This window comes from Salvia splendens, chromosome 7, assembly GCF_004379255.2.
Source record: "Salvia splendens isolate huo1 chromosome 7, SspV2, whole genome shotgun sequence".
NCBI lineage: Eukaryota > Viridiplantae > Streptophyta > Magnoliopsida > Lamiales > Lamiaceae > Salvia > Salvia splendens.
Genome location: NC_056038.1, coordinates 10,177,608 through 10,205,239, shown reverse-complemented (window position 1 = coordinate 10,205,239; position 27,632 = coordinate 10,177,608). Strand labels below are relative to the sequence as shown.

General features: G+C 37.1%; 2 protein-coding genes across 3 annotated transcripts; one reads left to right on the top strand and one right to left on the bottom strand.

The window, feature by feature from the left end:
• Positions 1-352: 352 nt before the first annotated feature.
• On the bottom strand, positions 353-3,239 carry LOC121742142 (transcription factor PIF3-like). Of its 2 annotated transcripts, none has more exons than XM_042135188.1 (8): positions 3,077-3,239; positions 2,570-2,673; positions 1,724-2,459; positions 1,550-1,654; positions 1,401-1,466; positions 1,256-1,345; positions 773-1,180; positions 353-622 (listed from the first exon to the last, which is right to left on the bottom strand). In XM_042135188.1, the coding sequence occupies exons 2-8, from the start codon at positions 2,653-2,655 to the stop codon at positions 539-541; spliced, it is 1,575 nt and encodes a 524-aa protein (XP_041991122.1). In that variant the 5' UTR covers positions 2,656-2,673; positions 3,077-3,239; the 3' UTR covers positions 353-538. The 2 variants fall into 2 exon arrangements, with proteins under 2 accessions (XP_041991122.1, XP_041991124.1); XM_042135190.1 differs by having other exon boundaries at positions 1,256-1,321.
• Positions 3,240-11,690: 8,451 nt separating this feature from the next.
• LOC121810376 lies at positions 11,691-13,535 on the top strand. The gene is made up of 4 exons (XM_042211162.1): positions 11,691-12,029; positions 12,141-12,366; positions 12,473-12,913; positions 13,053-13,535. The coding sequence occupies exons 1-3, from the start codon at positions 11,691-11,693 to the stop codon at positions 12,622-12,624; spliced, it is 717 nt and encodes a 238-aa protein (XP_042067096.1). The 3' UTR covers positions 12,625-12,913; positions 13,053-13,535.
• Positions 13,536-27,632: the final 14,097 nt, after the last annotated feature.

Sequence of the window (27,632 nt, the reverse complement as noted above, 5' to 3'; positions counted from 1 at the left end):
ACATATAATCGGTTAAAACTTGGGTCTTTGTAGAAATATTTGTAGCATTTTTGCGGTGTTGTTGCGACGTTTTCTATTCTATGCATCAGTACAAATTTTAAATTTTGTAGTGTTTCTTAAGAGATTTTGTGACTGATCAGTGATCTCTATTTTTTTGCTACATTGGCCGTCAAAGAACGTGTAATGCTTATTCTCTTTTCACTTTAACTAGTAATAACATTTTTCTAAAACGAGTGCAATAAAAAATGATTCAACTATCTTGAACAGAGGTAATATGAAATAATTATCATTGACACAGATATTTCATTACTCTTACAAACCTACTATGGAAACATTGAAGCATTGGGATGAATAAGCTTAGAAGTTAGAACTCAATTTATGAAATGAAGATATGAATGAGTTCTTTCGTCTGAGGTCTCAAAGAAATGCTTGATCCACACGAATCACCTTATATAAATGTACAACGAAGAATGTTATTCGAGAAAAAGTAAATGTTGCCAAACTCTACTCTGACTCGCATAGAAAGAAGCTTCTTTCATTAGTTTCTGCTGCCATCTGCAGCTCGATTATTACTCTTACATGCTGTAGGACGCCGGTTTCGAACTTCATTTTTCGCTTGCAGCTGCATCACACTAAACTAATTGTCAACTAATGGAAACTAATTTGAGATAATAATATGCTTGAAACATCAGTTCCTAGGTAGACAATGTAAGTGCAAGATTTTGTCATGAATGTAGAGTAGAGTATAATAATAGACTGAACCATCACTAACCTGAGTAGAGACTGAGCTGCTCACTTCCATGTTGTGTGACTTCTTGTTCGCAATCACATCCTTGGAGTTGTGATTTGTTAGCTTCAAGGCACTTGACCCCATCGCTGTAGTTTTGTTACATTTAGTTGGAGGAAAAAAGTGCGTGTGCACTCCAGAGACTGTGCTGTGAAGTCTCGGGCAGGGATGTCCATGCATCGGAGCGATAGCACCTTGGCAGTTTACGACAGGCGTAGAAAAATGTTGGTAGAAAACAGAACAGTGAGCAGCATCCACGGTCATGTTACCAAAACCCGCTCCCATTCTCATCCCCGCGTATGAAGGATGAGGTGTAGGTGCATAGTACATGTTTTGAGCTCCCGGTGGAAACATCAATGGCGCGACGCATACTCCATATCCCATTGACATAACCTACATAAAGAAGCATCAGCATGAGAAGGAATTGGTAATATTGGAAAATGTGTTAACCTTAAGTCACATTGCTACCTGCACTTGATGTTTAAGAATCTTTAGATATTCGATGGCTTCATCGAGCATGGAAGCCTTATCCGTCTGAGGGTAATAAAAAGACCTGGACTGATTATATAATGTGGAAATTTATAGCCATGATTTCAGTATTTAGTGTGTTTACCTTATTGCAGTTGGGTATAAGTTCTTGCAAAGCAAGCATTTTCTGATTGATCCTATCTCTTCGCCTCTGTTATGGAACGCACCAACATCAGCATAAACGAAAACGAAAGAGAAACCAATGTAAGTTCGTACTGGATTAGCTAAACGCACCCTTTCGGAAAGATTATGCATTTCTGCCACACGCCTTCTCTTTGATCCCCGGCCTCCTTCAGCTGGAGTTAGTGTTTTCAGGCCAACAGACTCAGTTTGGAGTTCCTGCCAAGAAAAACGATGAGAAATAGAAACCGGTAACCACATAAGCGAGAATCCTTTCCACAGACTTACATCACTTTGGCATTCAGACTCCTCATTGCCACGAGATTTTCGTTTGGTATAATGGTTCTGTTCGTCGAGATTCTTATCAGCGCCGTTTCTAGAGCTTACAAACGAAGAACCAACGATAGACTCGATGATTCTCTTCCCATCTAGAGGCCTAGTTGAAGCAACGGTGTTGCTTTGAATCGAACTTTTATCAGTTTTCAAGAAGGTATCTAGGCTGATATCCTTGGTCCTTCCATCAAGAAACAAATCTTTATCTTCGTTGGCCAATAACCGTGAAGAGTTTACTGCGGCTGGAACATGTAAGTCTACACCCTCTTCACTATTCCAAAACTTAGCATCTTGGCAGTTCAGTAAGGAAGGATCATCAGTCTGGTCCTTCTGATGCAGACACGTTTGCAGCGGACGAGCTTTGAAAGAAGATAACTCCACAACATCTGAATCAATAACTGCCTGATCACAACTCCTTCCATGTTTCTGTGACATAAAAGAAACACTTGATGATGGTTGAGGTAAGACACCAGAAGAGTAAACTTGCAGGCTATCATCTCCGGGATAACTTAACCAAGGAGAGGCTTCATCCTTTTGACTTATATCCAATACTGGCGAAATATCATTGAAGATATACTCGACACCACTAGATTTTCCCGGCCTCTCTCCATCACAGGCACTAGGGGTATCAGGCTGCAAACTGAGGTTGGTAGCAACCTTATCAGGCTGTCCAAATAAGCCATTTTCCGTTCTGCAAGTAATTTGACCATCAGTTATAAACCGGACTTATTCCAAAATCGACATAAATTTGAAAAGTAGAAAAAAATGGATGGCTAAATGAAGAGAAGCATGTAAACTTACTTTGAAGAGGGATCAATAGAAGATGATTTCTGCTGGCTAGATTCGAGCTTTTCGATAGCCAATCTCAAGAACTCATACAGAGGCATGATTCAAGAATGAGACAACTGCAATCACAAATTACTCAACATTAACATTTAAGCTTTTTAATGAAGAGTAAGAGTTGAAAGAAACCATGTTCTTTCATAACTATCATGTATCAGACAATTGCATATTTAGAGTCAAAGTGTCTAAAAATAATTACAACGTTTTTGTATAAATTTCGACATGTGCAAATACAGCCCCAAACAAGCACAACTAATTTTATCCTTAATAGATAAAACTAGTAAGTAAAGGATCAAAAACGATAAAAATATATCCAGTTTAGAGCAAATGATTGATACTAAAAATAGTAGCAGTCACAAACAAACAACTAGATTTAACTTAGCACATGATTCATAACATATTTTATTCAGATACAGTGATTAGACATATTTCACAACCATTAAAAGTTAGAGAAAAAAGGTCTACCTCTTAAATCTTTTCAATTCCAAAAACAAGCAGTAATATTTGTAGTAGCCAAAACTTCTCCAAAATCAATCTTGGCATTTTTTTTTTTGCTTATTCCTTAATAAAGCACTGATGGTTTCTTGAACTCCAAAATATATTGCTCATCCATATGTAGTGAACTCATACTTTTTTGATTGAAAACTACATCTTCCAAGAGAGAGCTCTTTTTAATGGAATATGAGATATACAAACATACACGTATAAAGAGAGAGAGAGAGAGAGTTCACCAGGAAGTTAGGAACACCATATTTCTCGGTGTTAGTATAAAATATTTTAGAATCTATTCCTCTTAATTAATAATTATGGTTCTTCTCTGGCGCCATTGATTTTAATAAACAAGGTATTGATCTATGCATCACTTTTGCAATCATCACATTTAAAAAATGGAATGGTGAATGACTATGCATAAGCATAATCCATCAACTTTTTAATTATATACCTTAATTGGCCGATGTAGTGGGAATAAATTAGTAGTTTCGTTTCTATTGGCTAAATCACTTGGTCTGCAAATTCAGTTTATAGTAGTAATGTTATTTCAGTTGGTCTATTGTGTTTATATTATTACCACTTGTTCACATATGCATTTTGATTGTTCGAATATATGTAGAACATTCGAAGACACAACTCTTGTTAAAAGTAGAGCTGGTTAGTTTTTAAAAATATTTAAACCATACGCTATAGTATTTTAGTACTTCGTCATATTCCGAATGTGTGAATGTGTCATTTTAATTTCGAACAATTTAGTCAATTTAGAAATAGATCAAATAATGGATTTTAAACTTCATTATTTGATCCTTTAAATATTCAATTTTATGATTTACTAATTTATATCTATCACTTGCATGCAAAGATTTTCTTGCTATCCTTGCAAAACATCGCAAACACAATCTCAAAATCCCCAAACAAACTATACTAGCTTTAGTGCTTTTATTTGATTATTTTAATTAGCGTAATTAGTTTGGATATTGGTATCACATCTATGACAGAGGCTTCTACGAAGCGACACGTGGATTAGTTTTATAGTATTTTCATTTACTTAATCCGTATAAAACTCTATAATTGTTCTGGCCTTTTGTAATTCGAACAGCCATATGTGAAAGACAAACTAAATCGAACTTCGACTATCGGAATACATATGCAAAATTTCATTTTAATAATACAGTCACATAATAATTAAAACTTAAAAATAATTATAAAGTGAGTTTCGGGCTTTGATACCATTATCATAGTATTTTAAGTCCACAATTTGTATGACTTGGATTATTATTGCGTCAACTTGGTAACAATCTAATTCAATAAGGCTTGGTCTCAGCCTGCTCTGTTAAGGAAACTTTTAATCTAAAATAAAATTCTAGCTGCTACTTTTGAACTCGAATACGACCCACGCACATTGATATTGAATAGTATTTTTTAGGGACCGTCTCATACAAAGAAATAAAAAGGCTGAAACGAACAAGTACAACATTAAGGAAAGCAAATAAGGAGGGTGACTATTTGGGTGGGGGCAGCCCTCATTTATCCGACAACCCCTCGTAGAAATTGGCGGATGGGGGAGGGGGTCAGCTGCCCTTGCATCCGCCACTGCGGTGGACCCAATTGAGAGCCACATGAAGGGTCTCAATCTCAAGCTGAGCTAATCTATTATTTTTCATTTTTATTCTTGTAATAATACTGAATACTCCATCCGTCCCACAAGAATATACACTCTTTTCTTTTTAGTTCGTCTCACAAGAATATGCATTTTTCAATTTTGAAAAACTTTTTCTCTCTGAGGTGGGATACATTCTCCACTAACAATATTTTAATTACTTTTTTTCTCTATCTCTCTTATTTTACTAATTTTGCATTAAAATCCATGTCTAACACAAAGTGCATATTCTTTAGGTACGGAGGGAGTATTTGATATTTTGTGTAATTCATTAAAAAAATGTAAATGGTATTTTAAATAGTACAAAATATTTAGAAAATATAGTCCCTGTCCATAAAAAATCTGCGTATAGGGCATGGAACATTCCATAGCAGGGCCTTGGAAGTTGCTAGATATCTTCAATTCTATTAAATTCGATATGCAGTCATAGTCATGTATCCTTACTCACAGTTCTTTGGGCTAAAATCTACTCCATTTTTATTATTCTTTCGTCATATCTTTTGTGATTTATAGTGCACAAACGAAGCCTATTAGTAGGTTGTTTGTTATAAATATGGATATAAAATGATAGGCCTCTTATCCACAACTTGGGTTCATTCATCAATCCACTAAGTAATTCTATGTCGGTTATACTCTCCCTAACAAATTAATTTATTGACAATCTCCTTTCTAAATTAAATAATTAGATTTTTGTGAAATTAAATTTGAAGAAATTGAATTATAATTTAATTTTAAATTTGGTAATAATGATAATATAAAATTGATATGAAATTAAATTTGAATAAATTATATATAGTGTGTGTACAGGGTGTGAAGGTGCCCAATTTTGTAATATTTAGAATTCCATTTATCTAGTATTAGTATGGAATTCAAATTGTGAAATTGGAAGGAATTGAATTTGTAATTCAATTTTAAACTTTAATTTTTTATGGTACCAAACATTGATTTAAATTGAAGGCTCTAATTTCAATTTCACGAGACCAATTTCGAGATATCAGTGACCGTATATCATCAACTTAGCATACACACAAAATTATTCCTTTTTATTCGTGAACACAAAAAAATGTACTATCACTTTTCTTTTGAAAACGCTCAGATTCATATAATATTCAACCTCACATCCATTCATTGTTTAACAGAAAACCTACTACCTTATTCGTACAAATTCAAAATTATGAAACATTTTCTACACCGAAACAATATTTATCAAATAATTATTGAAACTTGCGTCGAACTAAAAGTGGTACTCTTTTGCCCAACGAAAGAACTATATGTTAATTCATTAATAAGATGGATTGAAGCTTAGGATATTCGTTTGTGGTGATTTCTATCATTTGAAGTAATTTTGGTCAAATTAAATAATCCCATTAAAAATTAATTGGAGAAATTTAATAATAAAATACTACTATTTATTTATATTTATACTGCGTCCATGATTAAGTGACATACGTTAACTTGGCTCGAGTTTTGTAACAGTGTTTTTTGTGTTGGCTTATCGACACTAAACATGCATGCGATTAATTTGAATTAATATTTTTTATAGTTACTTCATACTTGATACGGCAACGAGAGGGTCGGCTGGGTTAGCACGTACTAATTGAGTTTTGCTGCCTTTAATGAAGGACGTTATTCTCTAGAATCTATAACATGAAATGATACTCATCGGAATCTCTTCTTATCTGGCAATACAATTTTGCCAGCCTGCAATCATACGCACGTAGCTTTAAAGCTCGTTATTTCACGTGACCCTTTAATTTCCATTTTGTTTAGCAAATTTTGATATTTTCCATGAATTTTAAAATTGATTTAAAAAATCACAAACTTTCCCTTTTGTTTGTTATTTCTCATGGCAGCTCAAATAAAATATCTTTGGCAAAAATCTTATTATACGTGGACAACCGTGAAATGTTTATGATATTTTTGATTACTTTTTAAGTTCATGATAAATAGGATAAAATGCTACGTAGAAAATCACATTAATTTAGTAGTGTCAAATAGGATAAAAAATGCATGAAAGTTGGTTAGATATGGTGATTGACATGCCATGGGAAATAACAAACAAAAGGTAAAGTTTGTGATTTTTTAGACCAATTTTAAATTCGAGGGAAATACAAAAATTTGCTCAAAGTTTATGGTTTTAGAGACCAATATCCCTTTAAATTTCTAGGGAGATTTTCCATTCTAATATGCTGATGTGAAATTCGCATGTTCTTCTGAAGAATGCTCAAACCTACGATACCACAACTTAATTTTATTTTTATATTTTAAATTACCATCCACTTTTGTAAAATTAAAATAAATAGCATTATATGTTACTCTATTAAATATCATAAAAATTGAATGAATTAAAAGTCATAAATAATAAAATGTGATGGTATTATGTTGTCTTTAGATCGCATTAAAAATTCAATTATCAATTAAAAAACTAAAAATTGGGGTTGTGGTCTGACCTGGTCTCCAGGTCCCATACCCCTCCGGCTCTCCCCAAGCCAGATGTCCTACTAGTATTATTGAAGAAGCAAATGAACGAGGGATAAGGATTGAAGAATTAATTGAAAAATTAAGATTAATCAGCGTTGACTTACGCACATACAAATACAATATAATACAATACAATACTAAAGATTAATATTAAGAAAATATAGGTACACTAGAAACTCATATAAATAAATATTATTGATTATTCTTAATTAGTTCTTACTGTTTGTTTTTTCAGTTCTGCTCTTAGAAACATGGAAAAAGTGCCAACGTGGCCTTATTTTTGAGATCTCATACTTTTAGCAATTTATATACAGAGATTCATTGATTGGATTTGGATGTAGCTGTAACGGCAAGCGAAATGATTTTATATTCATTCAATTAAATATTGTAATTATCTAATGCCAATGTATATATTATGAGCTCAAATGTCATCATCACTTTTCCTTTTTAGTTAAAAATTTTAGTACGTATTAGAGTAAATGTATGAATATATATACTAGACAAAAGAAAAATGTAGTAGCTATAAGATATCCACGAAATATTGGAATAAAAAAAAAAACTCCTCGTATATATGTTAAAATAGGAATTGAGTAAAGGTGGTGTGTTCGCCCGCACGGGCTTAACTCAGTTGGTTCCTGGGTGGTAGATTGTCCCTAAGCAGACAGGATCGAATGCTGGCAGCCGCAGTGTGGGAGTTTCACCACTGTGGTGGCTCCTTGTGTGCTGGTTACCAGTGTAAGTTCCTTCCACCTAATGGGCCACTGAGGTACCGTGTTTGAACCCCTCCATAGCGATGTCGGGCCGGGTTATGGGGGCGCCTGGGGTGAGCGAATCACATTTTTGAAGGTGGTCAATCTCCTGACAACAATTAAACCAGTTATACGATATATCAAAATTTACTAAGAACAAAGTACAGATCTATATAAGAATTTACCAAGCAACATACAGTACTATTTAACCTCCGTTCCAATTTTTGATATTTCTCAAATTTACCAAAAATGTACTCTAGTTTACTCTAAAAATATTATGATAAGAAATGTTCAAATTTAATCTGAAATTTAAATAATTATATCATACATTATTATCGTATAATTTATGTTATTCTTGTGAATGTTGCATAAATGCGTCTTCCAATATTTATTCAGAAATCTCACTATGCATACACTATTAATATTATGATAAGAAATGTTATTATAATTTAATTTGAAATTTGAACAATTATGCCATACATTATTATCATATAAATCATGTTATTCTTGTGAATGTTGCATATAATACGTCTTCCAATATTTATCCAGAAATCTCACTACGCATACACTATAAATATTACTCCATGATAAGAAATTTTATAATTTAATTTGAAATATGAATAATTATCATAATTATTATCATATAACTCATGTTATTCTTGTGAAAGTTGCATAAATACGTCTTCAAATATTTATTCAGAAATCTCACTATGCATACACTATTATTATTCCATATTTTTAGGCATCCAAGAATTTACCTATTTATGATAAATTTAAATTGTATGGCTAAAAATGGCATGCATGTTTCACCCAGAAAGTGAATTCATCAACAAATTGCACCGTTTTATTAGGGAGAAAGTGGAATGGAAAAATAAAGCAAAATATCGAGTTTAAAGAAAGGGAAAAGGAAAAGGAAAAAGGGAAAATAAGGTAAATACCATAAGATGTCGATAAATATTAAATACGTCGGCAGTAAGGTAAGTACGTAATAACATAAGAAAACAAAATTTAATTTAAAATGATCCAACTTTAAAACGTCACAACTTATTCGCTTTAGAATTATTTTTAACAAATTATATATAAAATCAAGAAGTTGAATACTATATACTAAACGGATGCGTAATTGCCATAATGCATTTATGTTTTTTTTTTCATAACTACATTTCTTGTTTTGACTAATTATATGTTCTAATGCTATTTTACATATAAATAAATCATATTATGAATATCAAATTAAATTTAATATTCTTATCCGATCCAATATTCAATTCAAGTATTCATACATATATATTACATTCCGATTATTTTACTTATTAAAAATTTAATTGTTACAGTTTTCTTCCATCCCGAAACGATGAGAGTAAATACAAAATATAGAAAAAAACACCACAAACCTATATACATGAAACAATAAAACTCCTCAAATTGTATTAATGGCAAAAGTCCATATACTGATTGATATGCATGACTCAGTGATCAATCTGTTCTTATTAATAGATCATCCAAAAGCTTTCCGCTGGCAAACTTTGAATAATTAGTATAAATTTTCTTATTAAATAGAGAAACATAATTAATCTAGCTAGAAATGAAAAAAATAAAGAATTTGTCTAATATTAATGGAATGGAGAAAGAAAATTAAAACTTTTCTTTTTTACTATAGAAGAAGAAGAAGAAGAAGAAGAAGAAGAAGAAGAAGAAGAAGAAGAAATAGAAAAAAATATAAATATTAAGAAAAAAAATCGACAATTACATTATAATTTCTAAATACTCCTATGAAATAGTATATAAATTGGTAGAGTAAGAAATCATAATAAATATATGTCACAGATATAGATTAGAATAGATTTGTTTTTTTAAATAAAGTAAAAGTCGAATCTTATTGTAATCCTAACAAATAAGAATGGAGGGTAAATATATGTAAACATAAATTCAATTAATAAGATAAATATTAGTTTAAGGATGAGAATCATTCCAATCTGTAGTAATACGCGGCACAATCTCTCCCTGACTATTTCTCTATAATAAATTCCATCGTAACCAACTTCCTACCCCCACTCTCACTCATTTCTGCTATTCTCTTTTTCTCCCATCATTACATTTACATCATCGATATTCTCGTAGCCATTCTTCTTCCCCCACTCGGTGTTTTGGCTGTGGGGTATTTATTTATATCTCCATTTAATCTGATTTATTACTAATTTTGGGTTTATGAATGTGATTTCTCATACTATTCTGGATTTGCTTGTTGTTGACGCTCTTTGGTTACATCCCTGGAATCATTTATGCTGTATATGCTCTCACCAAGTAGAGATTTGGATTCCCCTCCATCACCATGCTATACTATATACTATTAGGAGTCGTTTGGTTACTATGTTTCGCACATATTAGGATTCGAAACCATGGTGAATCCTGTGTTTGGTTGCCAAATGAGTTTAGTTCAAAGCCCGTGTTTCCAAGCGAGGCCCGCACTGTTCAGTTGGTTTAGTCAAGATCCGGAACTCACTCCATACCCCCAGATTGAGTCCATCTAACCTCGATTTCTGCTACCAATAATTCAATTTCTTCTCTTTTCCCCTTCTTCCTTCTCATTTCAAATTCAGCTTTCCCCTTCTTCCTTCTCATTTCAAATTAAAGCAAAGCTGAATTGACTTCAATGAAGAAGACCCCTACACCACAAGCTTCCCTGAATCGGAGAAAGAAGAATTGACCAGCAACAGGCGACAACGACGGTCGAGGTGCGACGGAGAAATCTACGGTTAGTTTTCATTTTTTTCTCTTGGGTGAATGTTTTGCTTCTCCCTTTGATTTTGTAGCTTCTAACTTCATTACTCTCTCCATCCAAAATAAAGTGAGTGCTGCCAGTTTCTACATTTCGTTGTTTTTTTTGTTTTTTTTCGCCTGCATGAATGATACACTTCGTTACAGAAGTGGGATGAAAACAAGGTTAAAATTGAATAAATTCACATATGCATAGAACACTTTCCAGTTCTGATGTTGGTATTTGCGATGCCTGATGTGTGTGTACGAAGCAAATCTGTTATTTGTAGTGTGATGCTGTTGCTTTGTGTTTATGTTGTTGTTTTATACAATGGTTGGAACACTTGTGTTATCGCATTTGTAAATGGCACGGCAATGTACATAGTTCGTTGTTCTTCAGGTACTTACCATAGGTTTGAATAGTGCTATGATTTATGTATCATTTTCCCTTTTTCTATACTTTTATTGGATGAATTGTCTGATAATTCTCAAATCAAATGAAGTAGTGAGGTGTTGAGGTGATAATGAACTCAAAGTCAGTCCTCCGAGTTGATTAGTTTGCCTTGCTATCTGAGTCTTTGGTGTTTGAATAGATAAATGTTGCAAATTCGTTCAGTCAGATATATGGTGGACATGCTTCTCTGATTGTGATGTTCAGATTCAGCTCAACTGTGTTTAGAATAATGAATTTTATTTCATTTTTTCTGTGCAGAAAATATCACTCATCGACTTTGTATGTTTATCATTCATGGCACCTCCGTTATCTACCTCTACATCCATTTACCTTATGGTAGAAGACATAATGAATCTTTTCCATATGCAAACTACCATAATCTTGTATTTTTATTTGAGGCAAGGTAGACGTATGCGTAGACGTCATAGGCGGCACTTGATTAGGCATTACTCTCTTATAGACCGGATTCCACCATAAGTCCGGCATATGAACAGACTTGTATCTGTTAGCGACATTGACTGCTTAGTCAACCTTCGAATGGATAGGAATACCTTCGGGAGATTGTGTCTTCTCCTAAAGGAAGTTGGGGGGTTGCGAAATGGTAGATATGTATATGTGGAGGAACAGGTTGTCATGTTCCTAGGGATACTTGCACATCACAAAAAAAATCGTATAATAGGTTTCAACTTCAAGCGGTCTGGTGAAACTATATCACACTATGTGCACCTAGTTTTAAGAGCTGTTATAAGGCTACACATAATTCTCTTACCTAAACTGGAACCTGTCACGGATGACATTGGCGACCCAAGGTGGAAACATTTTAAGGTACTTTGTTCATTTTAAGAACACTTTGTTTATGTCAGATTGCTTCCGAGTTAGACTTAATTATTTCTCTCCTTCCAAACCCTTGGTTTCCTGTCTTATAATGATTCATAGGGATGTATTGGAGCTTTAGACGGAACATATATCAACGTTCTTGTCAGTAACACTGATAAGCCACGTTATCGCAATAGAAAAGGTCAAATCGCAACTAATACCCTTGCAGCCTGTGACCGCAAAATGAGGTTTATGTATTTTTTACCTGGTTGGGAGGGCTCAGCCGGTGATGCTAGGGTGCTTCGAGATGCAGTGACTAGGGAAGATGGTTTAAAGGTGCCAAAAGGTTGTTATACATATAAATTCTTAGAAATTATGTACATAGGTTATGCATTTTAATAATATTATGTTGTTGTATACTAATGAGAATATGGTTGTACGTCTTGATCTAGGAAATTACTTTCTATGTGACAATGGATATGCAAACGCGGAAGGTTTTCTGACTCCCTTTAAATGCATTCGTTACCATTTAAAGGAATGGGGTGAAGGCACACAGAGACCACAGAACGCACGCGAGTTGTTCAACTTAAGGCACAACACGTAACATTATCAAACGTGCTTTCGCTGTTCTCAAAATGCGATGGGGTGTGCTTCGGAGTGCTAGTTTTTACCCTATAAAAACTCAGATTAGGATGATCATGGCATGTTTTCTCTTGCATAACTTTATACGAGGTGAAATGACACACGATCCAGTTGAAGATGCACTTGAGATTAAGACAAATGAGGAGACAGATAACAATGACTACGATCACGTGGAATTTGTCGAACAAGTTGAACCAAGCACTGATTGGACTCGAATGCGGGAAGACATGTCACAATCCATGTGGTTGAATGTGTGTATTTTGACATTAGATAGTTATAAATCTAGTTTCATACAGATAGTTAAGCATGTCATATTTTGCTTGTTTCATTTGGTACTGTTTTTTGGTATTCGATTGTGCATGTTTCTAACAATTTGATTTTGTTATGCAGCGAGGCAATGTCGACATCAACTGAAAATGGTGAACTAATACCAGAATGCACTTGTGGGCGTGGGAAAATGAGGTTATTATGTGCAGGGAAAGAGGCAAAACACAGTGGCCGATTTTTTTTACAAATGTCCTGGATCGTTTTTGTGGTGTGATGACTTCCATAGCCAACAAGATGGGGGCCGTATACCAGATTTTGTCTTGAATCAGGGATATCGTCCAGAGAAACCTGTTAGCAACATGGTGACTTCCAAAAATACAAGTGTGACTCCAAGTGAAGTAGGTTGTAGATCATGCGGTCGTTGCCGGGCTGAGGCAAAGATGAACATGGTTTTAGCTTTCATTGGAGTAATGTTGTTTATTCTTGGGGTTATTATTGGGAACTTGCTTTAGGTTATTGTGTCGATAGGTTGTTGGCTCGGCTAGAGCGTTACTGACGAACCTATCTATCTATGTATTTGCTGTCAAACAGGTATCTTTTGTAAACACTTTTGTAGACCCTATTTGGTTGGTTGTATTTGTATGCTTTTCTTGAAATTTTTCATGTAATGTTTGTACAGTGGATAGTGAATAGGATAAAAAAAAGGAACTGGATAGTGAATAGGATAAAAAAAAAGAACACAAAAGAATGGGAATCAATTGGTCATTAATCATTAATCAATACAATTAATAGTCCATGGTTCTAATTTTGAAGTGTATTCATTATTTCAACGTCTTCTTTTACTCAATTTGTACACATTCTCTTTATGGTTTGAAAATGTAATGAATATTGCGGTATTTATATATACCAAAGAAAGAAGAATATTGAAGGAAGTAATTTGAAAATGGCTGAAAATGTAGACAGTATATGCTTTTGTAGTACTCTCTCCGTCCAATTCAAGATGCCCATATTTCTTTTTAGTTTGTCTCATTTAAGACAGTTAACTTTTTATATTTGAAAATAAATCCATCTCTCCTCTTGCCTCATTACAATATTCACTTATATTTTTTTCTCTACTTATTACACCTTATAACTCTTCCTAAAATCACATGCCACCCAAATGGTAGGAGGTTGCCGTAGCATTTATTCAATACATCCATTTTTTTGGACATTCAAATAACTCTTCCTAATCTATGCTTTTGTAGTACTCCCTCCGTCTAAATAGTAGGAGGTTGGCGTATCATTTATTCAATATTCAATAAATCCATTTTTTTCATATTTGGACATAGTAGGAGGTTGGAGTAGCATTTATTCATGAGCATAAAAAGGAGTGATTGGATTAGATATAAAACTACTCTGTTAAATGCAGCAATGCGACCAATTCCAACTTGTATTATTTTAATCAAATTTTTTTGGTAGCAAGTAGCCCACAAACCCAAATTCGGCTATATATATACACACATATCTGTCATAAGCTCACACACCGACACACCCTTCTGCTCTCACAATCACACAAAATAAACCCATGGCTCACCAACTTCCCCCACAAAGCTCGTTCTTGTATTCGTCCAACTGGACACCCGCGCTAGATTCACTCTTGATGGGCATCATGATAAGACTGAAGAGCGAAAATAATTGGGATGGTGGGACGTACCCGAGCTACTTCATCCTTGAAGCCCAGTCGGTGATTCAACACGAACTAGGTCTCTCTTTTGACTGGGTTGCTCTGTATTATCGGCTGCATTTTCTGGAGAAATGTTATAAGACGTTCAACGAGGTGCTACAGGTCGACGGCACATACTAGAATGCAGAAATGAACGTGGTCATACCCGGAGAAGGTGTTTGGACCGACGTGCTACCCGTAAACCAAGCTTTCTTTCTATTTTGTGTATTACTTCATCTCTTCATAACTAGTATGACACTCGTTCGACTTACTTCTGCAGCGGAATCCATTGGCTGGTGCATACTTAAAACACGGAGACCTTGCATATTGCATGTTGGCCGATCTATTCGCCCACAATGTTGTCAAGGTTGAGCAGGAGAAAACGGTTATCGTGCTCTCAGACACTCCGGATTCAGTGAATAATGACTTTGTTTTCCGCAAGTTCAACCGCTACGGACACGATATTGACATTGACAATGACTCAGAGCCAGGTGATCACGTTCGCCGCAAGCTTGTGTTCGACGAGGGCTACCCACCTGATATGCTATCAACAAACAACAAGGCTCCAATATACTATGTGGTGGGTGAAGATGGAAAAATGTCTAAGAAAGTGGAAAATGAACGCGACAATGGGTCGGGCTCTAGTCAGATGAAGTCGCGCATCCCACCAAAGGTTCCAACGTACTCTTCTGATTCCAATAGCCCCATCATATGGTGGAGGATGCCCCGTAAGCCGCAGATATAAGATCTGTTGTATGTGGTCTGCGTCTATTTTGCTAGAAGCACAAACTGATGTTGTGTGTCTTGTGTGTCTCGCAGTAACTGAAAATATGCGTATTATCTTTTTTGATACTTGAATATGTTCAAGTATGTAATATATCGTGTAATCTAGTTGTGGTTAGGGGGGATGTTATGCATGTAATTTCTAGGCTACAATTAAGTAATGAAGATATGAATGTGTAGTAGTTTGTTGTTGTTAATTATCTTAGTTTATTTTGAGTATTTGGTTGTTTCATAAATATTAATGTTATTATTTGTAATTTAATCATATCCAATAATGAATAATAAATGATATCACTCTGTAGTTAATACTCCTTAGTAACTTTTTTAACGGTATCATTGATTCGACTAATTTAATCGAAATTAATAGCCAACTAAAACATTAATCAAGCATATTAAATATACTAGATAAATTTAACACATGATATAAAATATACATATAACATAGACTAAAGTCCCTTTTTGGTCCTTAACATTTGGCGATTTTTTGATTTTGGTCCATAACATTATCTTTTGAATTATTTGGTCTCTCACAAATAAAAATCGATCACATTTGGTCCGAAATGGATGGAACCGTTAAAATTTAACAGTCAACGAGTTTTAAATCAATTTTGACCGGATTAAATTAATAATTATGTTTAATTAATGTCTAATATCTAATTAGAATTTTAATTTTTTTTTAAAAAAGATTCATCCAAATCTGTAAATCCATATCTCAATTCCTCTGCCAAATCCACCAATTCCTCCAGTTACTCTTGTGTTATAAGAAATCTCAATCACTCTCCACAAATGCGATACACTAATCAAACCGAAATCAAAATCTCGACGACCTCACATCTCTCCCCTCACCGCCAGAGAAAAATCGCGATTCAGCAAGCACGACTTCTTCCCGGAGCCTTCCTTCCAGAGCTCCTCCGCCTACCTCTCCGCCCTCTCCGCCACCGCACCGCCGCCTCCGCGACCGTCTCCTCGGCCGCGCCTCCGAATCCGACGAGCTCATCGAGGCGAAGAAGCAATCCGAGCACGAGATGAAGAAGTGCCTCACCTGGTAGGACCTGATCTGGCTCCGTCATCGGCTCTGGCATCTTCAGCATTACCGAATTGGAGACGCGCGACACCGCCTGCCCCGCGATCATCGCCTCCTACGCCATCTCCGGCCTCTCCGCTCTCCTCTCCGTCTTCTGCTACACCGAATTCGCCTTCGAGATCCCCGTCGCTGGTGGATCCTCCTCCTTCCTCCGCCTCGAGTTAGGGGATTTCATCGCGTTCATCGCCGCCGGTAACATTTTGCTCGAAGGAATCGTCGGCGCCGCCGGATTAGGGCGAACCTGGTCCTCCTATCTCGCTAGCATCTTCAGTAATAATCCCGATTTCCTCCGATTTAGGGTTAATTCCTTCGCTAAGGCTTCAATGTACATGATCCCCTTGCTGTATTAATAATTTTGTTAATTGTGAACGGAATCGCCATGCTAGAACGAAGCATTCACCAAATTTTCCCTCAGTGAAGAAATCCACGACGATATGTAATTTTTTAGATTTTGGTTAATTAGATATTAGACATTAATTAAACATAATTATTAACTTAATCTGGTCAGAATTGATTTAAAACCCGTTGACTGTTAAATTTTAACGATTCCATCCATTTCGGACCAAATGTGATCGATTTTTATTTGTGAGGGACCAAATAATTCAAAAGATAATGTTATGGACCAAAATCAAAAAATCCTTAAATGTTAAGGACCAAAAAGGGACTTTAGTCTATAACATATGACTCTAAATTAATCAAAAGCAATAATAATTTGTTTTCTGGTGACATTTTATCAAACAGATTCTGTGCGTGCATTTTATCAAATAGATTCTGTGCATGTGTGTGTTTCTGGAGCAGTTCTCTTGAGCACGCCTTGTGCTCGAACAATTCCCGACCTTTACTCTATCACAATTCCTATATCTACTTTAACTTGGGTAATTTGATTAACTTCATCTCCAGTTTTACGATTTCCAGTTTTATTTGATAGTGCAAAATCAAAAAAATATGAAGGGTTATATGATCGACTAAATAGAACCAAGGTCCACAAATTGAATGATTTAGTGTGATAGTACAAATTCACACGAAAATGGAAGGTTGATATGATCAGGTGACATGAAGCATTTTCATGTGAAATTGCACCTGAAATTATAAGGAGTGGGATGTGGCAGAATAATTACAGAGGTAGTTGTAGTATTTACTCAATCATCCAAGATAGATTAGCTATGAAGTGAATATTATCACTATATTGTGTAAGGTGATGTAAAATAGCTAATGAACTAATATGTATTAGAAATCTAGTTGCTGCCATCAATTCAAAATGCAACATCTATTATATTAACAAGCAATTCACCAACAACAAAATAGTTGTGCGTATGTATAAGCACATAGTCAGCCATTATCCATCTTAATAGACATATCAAATACTGTAGCTACATAGAGTTTTAAGTTCAACTATATATAGAAGCATTGCTGTCAAAAAAGCCATAGCCAAAATGTCTCCATGACTGTCGAGATGAAGCCAAAACGATATCCAAATAACGCAATGCATCGCCAAAAAAGATCAGACTAGACATCAGATGAGGTGTTCCTTCTCCATGACTAGTATCACATAGCCAGGACTTCCATCGCATGCACCTTGCATTCTTATCTTGCTACATCGAAGTTTCAGTGAGCAGGTATTAGTACAATATGGTATAATTAGAGCCATAAGTGGATTGCATCGACAAATTAGATTAACAAAGATAGGTAGAGGATGTCCTTACTCTAACAATCTGATCCCATTGGTCATCATCGCAATGAATTCTGAAATCACCCTGTTCGTTAAAACCAACACCGCTCCTCTCGAGGATCTGGGCAAGTGAGTAGTAGTTCTTCTTCCATGCCGATATCTTAGAAGTGATGTGCGGGCTAACCTTTAGATCAGTGTTGGGGAAGTCCGTCTTCAACCAATGCTCGAGCTTCTTCTGATACCCTGAACGGAATCCATTATCAGATTTCCATCCTTGAGCCACCAACTCCTTCAGTGCACCAATAAGAGCAACATCTTCACGGTCTGACCAACTCCGTCTTGCTCTGTCACACTTGCGGTAGCTGGTTCTTCGATATTGGTTGCTTCCTATAATAGGAGAATAAATATATAACACTTGTTCGAGTAAATTTGTTAACCGGACTGGCACAAAAATTAGTGGGGAATGTGGAGGTGAGCGGGGATGGATGACAACGGACTAACCTTGAGTGCCTTGGCTTAAATTAGCTGAAGGAACTGAAGGTGAAAATTGTCGATGGTCTGCCATTGTCTACGAAAGGACCAAAGCAAATCAGATACATAGATACATAGTAAAACTGTTAGCAATATTTGGCAGTACAATATTGACAGTAACATAAGAGCATTTCGTTCATATTCCTCTCGCATAATAGGGTCTATTTTCGACTACCCAATGGCACGGCAAAATAATATACGATGCAAACAAATCCAACACAACAACAAAATGTAGATAACATCTTGCAACACGAGATGCACAGATGATGATTCACAAAATATCTAAAGCACCTCATTCGTGTAATTAAAGGCGACGACCATCTTCAAAATCTAAAATCTACCACATACTTTATCTATCTGTAGTTTAGGATCGGTAATACTTGCAGTGATTTATTGATGGCCAATCGCCACCGAGCGTTGAGGTCTTCGACGGCGCCAAAGTGTGAAAGCACTCCCGCCCAAATTTCAGCTTGGAGAGGGAACGAAATGAAATTATTTGGGTTAGGTCTAAAAAAAGGCTGCAATTGTTTATATATGAGTCAATTAGATTGGTGTAAACTCACGTACACAACTCCTACCAAACATCAGATGGGCTTTTTATCTACATGCCAATATAAAACCAAACATTAGTTATGTTACCCCCATCTTGGCCCAAGTTCCCATCTAGTATGATAGGAAAATGTTAACCATCTAGTGAACCAAACGACTCCTTACTATCATCTTTTCCTCTTCTTATTTCTGTGTGGTTAAAATTGGACACTAGCTATAATTTAATGCTTGCAATCTTTTGAAATTGTGGTTGAAAATTATTAATGAATCACCATCTCTAAAGGTGAATCATATCATTACATTTTTAATTGGGATACTGCATTTAATCTTATTATACCCCCACCCCACGCTACCACATATTCTTGCCATATAAAATTATATTTTCTGAAAATATATTTTTTTATAAAAAATGAATGATCTTGATGGCACCAAGGAATTCATTATTTTCAGTGTAGTAGTCTATATTATTAAATGTTAGTACCTTTTAGCTAGCTAGCTATTCCACTTCAAAAATATCACATTTTAAGTTCACAACATCCTACTAAATCTGGCCATCCGATTTTGGAGATGTGCGCCTAATATTATGCCACATCAGCAGCAGGTTTTTTTATTTAAAAATCATTTTATAATGCGGAAAGGGTATTATTGAAAGTTACCATTTATTCAGTTATGGTAAATCCCTAAACTGGCGATAATGGATGTGTGGAATAATGGTAGGTTATAATATTTCTTTTTTATTGTTGAATTGCAAAGGTTTAATACATTTCACGGTTGAATTTTCAAATCTTTCAGTATCGTCTCAACAAATAACTTATATATATAAATTATTTCTGAAGATTTCACACATATGCACACCACCGTAGTTCTAGTTTTAATATACTCCGTATTGTCGAAAAATATGAATCGTGAATCTCAATTTTTATTTACGAATTCTAGAACATGGTATCTCTTTTTTTGCATTCTGCAATGTATATACTTGCATTAGAAGATTGATTTATTGCTTTTTTTTAGTTTGCATGGTGCAATTGATTCGGAAATTATATGAATCTAAAATGACTACCCCCAATATGTATATGGAATGTGTGTTATCCTTAATGAACCTTTTTCTTCAAAAAAAAGACCCTGTTTTGAAGCTCCAAATTTCAATGCATTGAATGCACGATTAATTGCATGAGTAAGCACAACGCACCATCATATGCCCATATTTGCATTGACATAATGTTTCATGTTAATGTTATCCAATTGCAGTACTATTGCAATTTTTTATTTTGTAAAAGAAAATATATGCAAAATAACGCATCACTATTACAACGACATTGAACCGCACTTATGTTATTTCCTTCTCCCTATTTTGAACCTCTTCCCCCTCTGGTTCATTTGCCGCATCATCATGTTTCTCCCCTCGTCTACGTTGCTTAATAACATAACTCTGGATCGAATAAGATTAATCAAGCTTTTGGCAAAATTTGGGACAAATTAAGCACATTCTGAAACAAATTAAGCAAAACTAATTGTAATATCCAAAAAATTGCAATATGCAACAATTTAACCATATTAAGCTTGGTTGAGGTCAAATTAAGCATGTGATTAATCGGATAATTATGCATCGTTACCCACATTGCTATAGTTTACACATATTAAGCACGCCAAAGGACAAATTAAGCAACATATTAAGCACCATCATATATGATACCAACTATAGATGCCCAATTGACTCAAATTTAGCACATTCCAAAGCAAATTAAGCAAAACTCATAGTAATATCCAAAAAATTTCAAAAAACAACATTTTAATCATATTAAGCATGTTTGAGGTCAAATTAAGCACATAGCTATTTAGATAATTATGCATCGTCGACGACATTGCTATAGTTTACACATATTAAGAACAACAAAGGAGAAATTAAGCAACAAAAATAATCAACATAATAAGCACCATCAAGAACCAGATGCAACACACCGTTTACAAGATACAATTTCGAAAAAACTATACTCGTATTCCCTCAAATAATGCAAGAACAATACATAATTAAGCGGCAAAATAAGTAATTAAGCAATTATCTGAAATCTCCAACAATGGATGCCCAATCCATACGGAATAAAAAGTGGAACAAAAGCACAAATTAATGTTCTGGTGATTTGGCCGACGAACAAATAAACCCTAAAATCCCCATAATAAAACACACAAATGTGAAAGCTGCAACCCGAGTCCATTATCCAAGACTTCTCAATTCCTGACTCCATCACATTCATTACATGTGCTTCCTCATTTTCTGCGTCTAAGTCAGCTTGATTCTGGGCAGTCTTGTCTTCACCTTGCTTCTGGTACGAAGTCAGGGCCACCGGTGACCGGAACGGCGACCGAGAGAGTACCAATACGCAATGCACTATGAGAGGAAGAAGGGGAAGAGTTATTTTGCATTAATTCAATAATGAAACTTACAAAATGGGAAGGCAGCTTATATACACGCTGCAAGTATGAAAGTAACAACATCACAACAATCTAACTAACTATATTCTCCTCACGCTCCGCGCACATGGCTGATTTGCTCCTCTCTTCCCTCGTGTTGCATGTATCCAAGCACCCCGTTATTTAGGTTGCCATCTCCCGCGCTTATTCATTTCATATATCACGTATCAAATCTCCCCCATTTAGATAAACCTTGACCTCAAGGTTTGAAATGCGGGAAACGTTCTTCCATGTCGTGAAGAAATTCCCAAGTAGCATCCTCCGGGAAGGAGTTAGCCCAATGCACCAAAACTTGAGTAGCTGGCATGTTACCCCGCTTGACTAGGCGACGCTCCAAGTATTGTATCGGCTCCAGAAAGGTGGAGTTGCCCACAGCCGGCAGAGAACCGTGAAGCTGGACCAGAGGGCCCATCTTCCTTTTAAGTTGAGAAACATGAAACACCGGGTGAATTTTACTATCCGGAGGGAGTTGAAGCTTGTAGGCAACCTCCCCAAACTTATCAACAACCTTAAAAGGACCAAAGTAACGAGGGCTCAGCTTCTGAAACTGCCTATCACGAAGAGTGTTTTGCCTATACGGTTGGAGCTTCAAGTAAACCCAATCTCCCAAGGCAAACTTCCTCTCAGAACGATGCTTGTCATGTTGAGATTTCATCCGCAGCTGAGCACGCCCCAAATGATGCTTGAGAACCTCAATCATAGCCTCACGTGCAACCAAGCTCTCATCTACATCATGAACCAAGGAATCACCCTTGAAGTAAGGAATGTGTAGGGGCGGTGGGTAACCGTATAGAGCCTCAAAAGGTGTAGTCTCAATAGCCGAGTGGTAAGATGTGTTATACCAAAACTCAGCAAGGCTCAGCCACTGACTCCAAGTGGTCGGCTGGTCACCACACATACACCGGAGATAAGTTTCAAGGCAACGGTTAACAACCTCTGTCTGCCCATCCGATTGAGGGTGGTATGCTGTGGACATGTGTAGTTCAACCCCTTGGAGCTTGAAGAAATCGGACCAAAAGTTTCTCAAAAACACCTTATCACGATCACTAATCAAGATTGTGGGAAGACCATGAAGCTTGAACACATGGTCTAAAAAAACCTGAGCCACAGTCAAGGCCGTGTAAGGGTGGCCTAAGCTCATGAAGTGAGCATATTTAGTGAGGCGATCCACTACAACCAGAATGGTTGACTTGCCACCAGATAGAGGAAGACCTTCAATAAAATCCAAGCTGACTTGAGACCAAGCTTCATCAGGAATGGGCAGAGGCTGGAGCAACCCAGGAAGAGCAGAGTTGTCATACTTAAAACGTTGGCAGATATCGCATTCTCTGATGTAGTTTCTGATTTGCTTCTCCATGTTAGGCCAGAAAAATAAAAAGGAGAGTCTTTTATAAGTAGCCAAAATACCAGAGTGTCCCCCAGAGCTGGAGTTATGAAAGAGATAGATGATTTGCCGCCTTAAACCTTCATCATTCCCCACAACCAGCCTCCCCTTCCTTCGCAATTGACCACCCATCCAAGAAAACTTAGAGTTCTTTTGAGGATTCTGTTGGAGCTCTAGAATCAAAGCACTGAGTTGAGGGTCAGAGTGCCATGTAGCTTGAATCAGAGGGTAGATATCAGTCGAGACCGCGGTGATAGCCATGCATAATATATCAGAAGAGTGGACCCTGGACCCTGGAGAGGGCATCTGCTACCACATTCTCAACTCCCTTCCTGTAAGTTATAACAAAATCAAATGCCATTAGCTTAGATAACCAATGCAGCTGCCCCGGGGTGGTGAGCTTCTGTTTCATCAAATGAGCTAGTGTTTTGTGATCTGTACGAACTTCAAAGGGTTGATTACCCAAATAATGGCTCCAGTAGGTTACAACAAAAACCACAGCAAGCAGCTCCTTGTCATAAACAGACATCTGTTTGTGTTTTGGAGACAAGGTCTTGCTAATGAAGGCGAGTGGATGCCCATTCTGCATCAAAACAGCCCCAATGCCATAGCTGGAGGCATCAGTTTCTACAACAAAATGCAATGAGAAGTCAGGCAAGGCCAAGACTGGAGGGCTCATCATCACCCTTTTGAGCTCCAGAAAAGCTGCCTCTGCTTCCTCACTCCACTTGAAGGCATCCTTTTTCAATAAGTCAGTAAGAGGTCTACATATAATTCCATAGTTTCTGATAAACCTCCTGTAATAGCCAGTAAGTCCCAAAAATCCCGTCAGTTTGGAAACATCAGAGGGCACTGGCCAATCTTGCATAGCCTGCAGTTTCTTAGGATCTGTGGCTACTCCTGCCTTGGATATGATGTGTCCCAAATATTCAATCTGATCCCTAGCAAAGTCACACTTGTTTTTCTTGGCAAATAGAGAATTCACCCTGAGCTTGCTAAATACCAACCTCAAATGGTCCAGATGTGAAACCTCATCCTTGCTATACACCAATATGTCATCAAAGAAGACAAGAACAAATTTCCTTAAGTATGGCCTGAATATATCATTCATTAAACTCTGAAATGTAGCTGGAGCATTGGTGAGACCAAAGGGCATCACAGTGAACTCATAATGGCCATCATGTGTCTTGAAGGCAGTTTTATATATATCCTCAGTCCTCATCCGAATTTGATGATAACCTGCCCTCAAATCGATTTTAGAAAAAACAGCAGCTCCATGAAGCTCTTCCAACAATTCCTCAATCAAAGGGATGGGATATTTATCCTTTACTGTAATCTTGTTTAGCCTCCTATAGTCAATGCACATTCGCCATGACCCATCCTTTTTCTTTACTAAAACCACAGGGGATGAGAATGGACTGCAGCTTGGCTGAATAAATCCTTGCTTCAACAAGTCAGCCACCATCTTTTCAATGATATTTTTCTGGAATGCAGTGTGTCTATGAGGTCTAGCACTGACTGGAGAAGCACCATTTGTCAAAACAATCTGGTGGTTGTGGTTTCTCATGGGAGGAAGGTCAGTGGGTTCAGCAAATACTCCCTCCTGACTCTCCAAGAACGCTTGTAGCTCCACAGAGTGCAGCTGCTCATTCGCTACTTCCTCCACTGCTAGGAGCTTGGGTTGAGTGCTCTCAGTAACTCTGATACAACAAAGCTGGACCCCAGGGCAATTAGTGATGATTTTATTCATTTCCTTTTCAGATACGGTTTGAACCTTGGTTGGGGCTTGTGCACCTCGTAGCACATATCTTTTCCCCTGGAGTTTAAACTCCATAATTAGATGCTTGAAATCCCATTGAATCATGCCTAAGGTTTCCAGCCATTGTACACCGAGCACCATGTCATAGTTACCCAGAGGTAACAGCAATACATCAGTAGTAAATGTGGTGTCTCTCAGCCCTTTACACATTGAATCACACTCAAGCCTGTTCCCATCTGCCACATCCACCGTAACTGGTCTGACTGGAGTAAGATGTAAACCCAACTTCTTAGCCAGTTGGAGGTCCAGAAAATTGTGTGTGCTCCCAGAATCTATCAGGATGTGTACAACTCTTTTTCCTATCTTCCCAGTCACTCTCATAGTCCTGAACCCTCTAGAGTTAGCTCCACTCATAGCATGAATGGAGATTAAGGGGTTATCATCCTCCTCAGATTCTTCTGGCACATCATCCTCCACCATGTGAGGCCCCTCCCCCTGAATACCATCATCTACTTCTAACAGATATAACAACTTCCTTGCACACCTATGGCCTCTCTCGAACATCTCATCACAGCCATAGCACAACCCCTTTGCCCTTTTTTCAGCCATTTCCTCTACAGTGAGGAGTCTACTATTTTTAAAATTGGGCATAGTAGGTGTGGGTAACAGAGGAAGGTTACAACCCCTTTGCCCTTTTTAAAATTATTCCATCTTTTGACACAGTCATGCATCCATTCTTAGAGCTAAACATGTATCCTTTTGATTCAAGCATGCCTAATGATATGAGGTTTCTCTTAATATCTGGGATATAACTGACTTGGGTGAGGATCTTGATGGCTCCACCTTCTGTCTTGAGTTTGATATCCCCAATTCCCTTTACATAGCACACTTGATCGTTCCCCAATATCACTGAGCAGTCTGCATATGCAAGATTTTTGAACCACTCTTTGTTGGAACAAATGTGAAAGCTGCAACCCGAGTCCATTATCCAAGACTTCTCAATTCCTGACTCCATCACATTCATTACATGTGCTTCCTCATTTTCTGCGGCTAAGTCAGCTTGATTCTGGGCAGTCTTGTCTTCACCTTGCTTCTTCTTCCAAGAATAGCAATCCTTTTTAATATGGCCAGGTTTCTTGCAGTAGTGGCAACTTCTTGTTTCTTTTGCAGGTGCATCGGCTTGCTTCTGATATGGACCTTTATTCATTTGATAGGGCTTATTCTTTTTTCCCTTGTTGTGTGCCTTTATGTTCAAAGGCTGACTGGATGAAGAATCTTGCGTTGAGCTTGCCTTTCTAAGCTCCTTGGACTTCATACTACATTGGACTTCTTCAAGTGTGATAGTCCTTTCCCTGCCATAGAGCATAGCATCCCTAAGATGATCAAAACTTTTCGGCAAGGCGCTCAACAAGATGATGGCCTTGTCCTCATCTTCCAACTTAACATCGATATTCTCCAAATCATCCATGGATTTGTTGAATTCCTCCAGCCGCTCAACGATGGATCTATCATCCACAAATTTGAAGGAATACAGCCTCTGCTTCATGTACAGCCGGTTTGCCAATGACTTGGTCATGTACAAGGACCCAAGTCTCGCCCATACCCCAACTGCGGTGGTCTCCTTTGACACCTCTCGAAGCACATTATCGGCCAGTGAAAGGATGAGAACACTATGAGCTTTATCCATCATCTCTTGCCGCTTCAACACCACCTTTTCATCGGCGTCCGCGGCTTGCTCCTCCTTATCCGCTCCGTCCTTGATCGCATCACCCAGACCCTGCTAGATGAGCATAGCGCGCGCATCTTAATGCACCACAACCCGAAGTCATTCTTCCCTGAGAATTTCTCCACGTCGAGCCTTACTGAGCTCATTTTTCTGGACTCAGCAACCCGCTTCAATTGGTCGATGCAGAGGGCGATTCGAACGAAGAGAACTCCAATCGAGAGGAAAGAAAAGAGATCAAGAAAACGCGATCCAATCGATTCCCACAGACGGTGCCACTTGTTATAAGTTGGAGCACGTTTGATCAAGAACAAGAAGAACAATGCAACACGATTTTACGTGGTTCGGTTTTGACAAACCTACGTCCACGGGCAAGATTGTGTTTCACTCTTTATTGATGAATAAGTGGTGGAAGATTACAACTCAAGAACACAAGTATCTAACACTCTCAACACCTCTAATCTCACTTTACAACCGAAAAGCTAATCAAGTGAAGAAGATGATACTCTCTTGAATTCTCACGCATGAAGTGTGTGTTGTGATCTCTGCGTATTGTTTATATACTGGGCTACGCAGCGCGCTTAGATCCTCTCGACCTCAGCTCCTTCACATTCCAACTTCATAACCGAATGTTGGTTGATAACTTCCCAACAACCTTCAACAAACTAACCATTCTTTAGCTCATCTTCAGCCATCCATCTCATCCTTCGATATCCGACGGCTATGCAAAGATGATGCATGGTTAACTTCTAACAACCCTAAAATCTACAGAACATTGACAGCAACCAAAAATTCAAAAAACACGAATGACGAACAACAAAGGCCGAAATTTACCATTTCGTGATGTTTCTCCGGCATCGGCATCGGCATTGGGGGGTTTGAAATTGCTTGTCTTTTAGCCATTTTGCGAGCCCAGGAAACGACGTCTGTAGTCCGCAGAGTAAATCGGATGTCGCTGGTTGGTTGTTATTCAAGTTCATTTCACAAAAACGCCACTTCGTTCTCGTCAGTGATGTTGGAATCGACAGATTTAAGCTAGTGTTTCGTAGT

Coding starts and splice junctions, on each gene's coding strand:
- LOC121742142 (XM_042135188.1), bottom strand. CDS start 2,655: ATGCCTCTGTATGAGTTCTTGAGATTGGCTATCGAAAAGCTCGAATCT. Junction 2,460..2,569: donor TCTATTGATCCCTCTTCAAA/GTAAGTTTACAT, acceptor AATTACTTGCAG/AACGGAAAATGGCTTATTTG. Junction 1,467..1,549: donor TGCATAATCTTTCCGAAAGG/GTGCGTTTAGCT, acceptor GTTCCATAACAG/AGGCGAAGAGATAGGATCAA.
- LOC121810376 (XM_042211162.1), top strand. CDS start 11,691: ATGAACAGACTTGTATCTGTTAGCGACATTGACTGCTTAGTCAACCTT. Junction 12,030..12,140: donor CAAGGTGGAAACATTTTAAG/GTACTTTGTTCA, acceptor AATGATTCATAG/GGATGTATTGGAGCTTTAGA. Junction 12,367..12,472: donor TGGTTTAAAGGTGCCAAAAG/GTTGTTATACAT, acceptor GTCTTGATCTAG/GAAATTACTTTCTATGTGAC.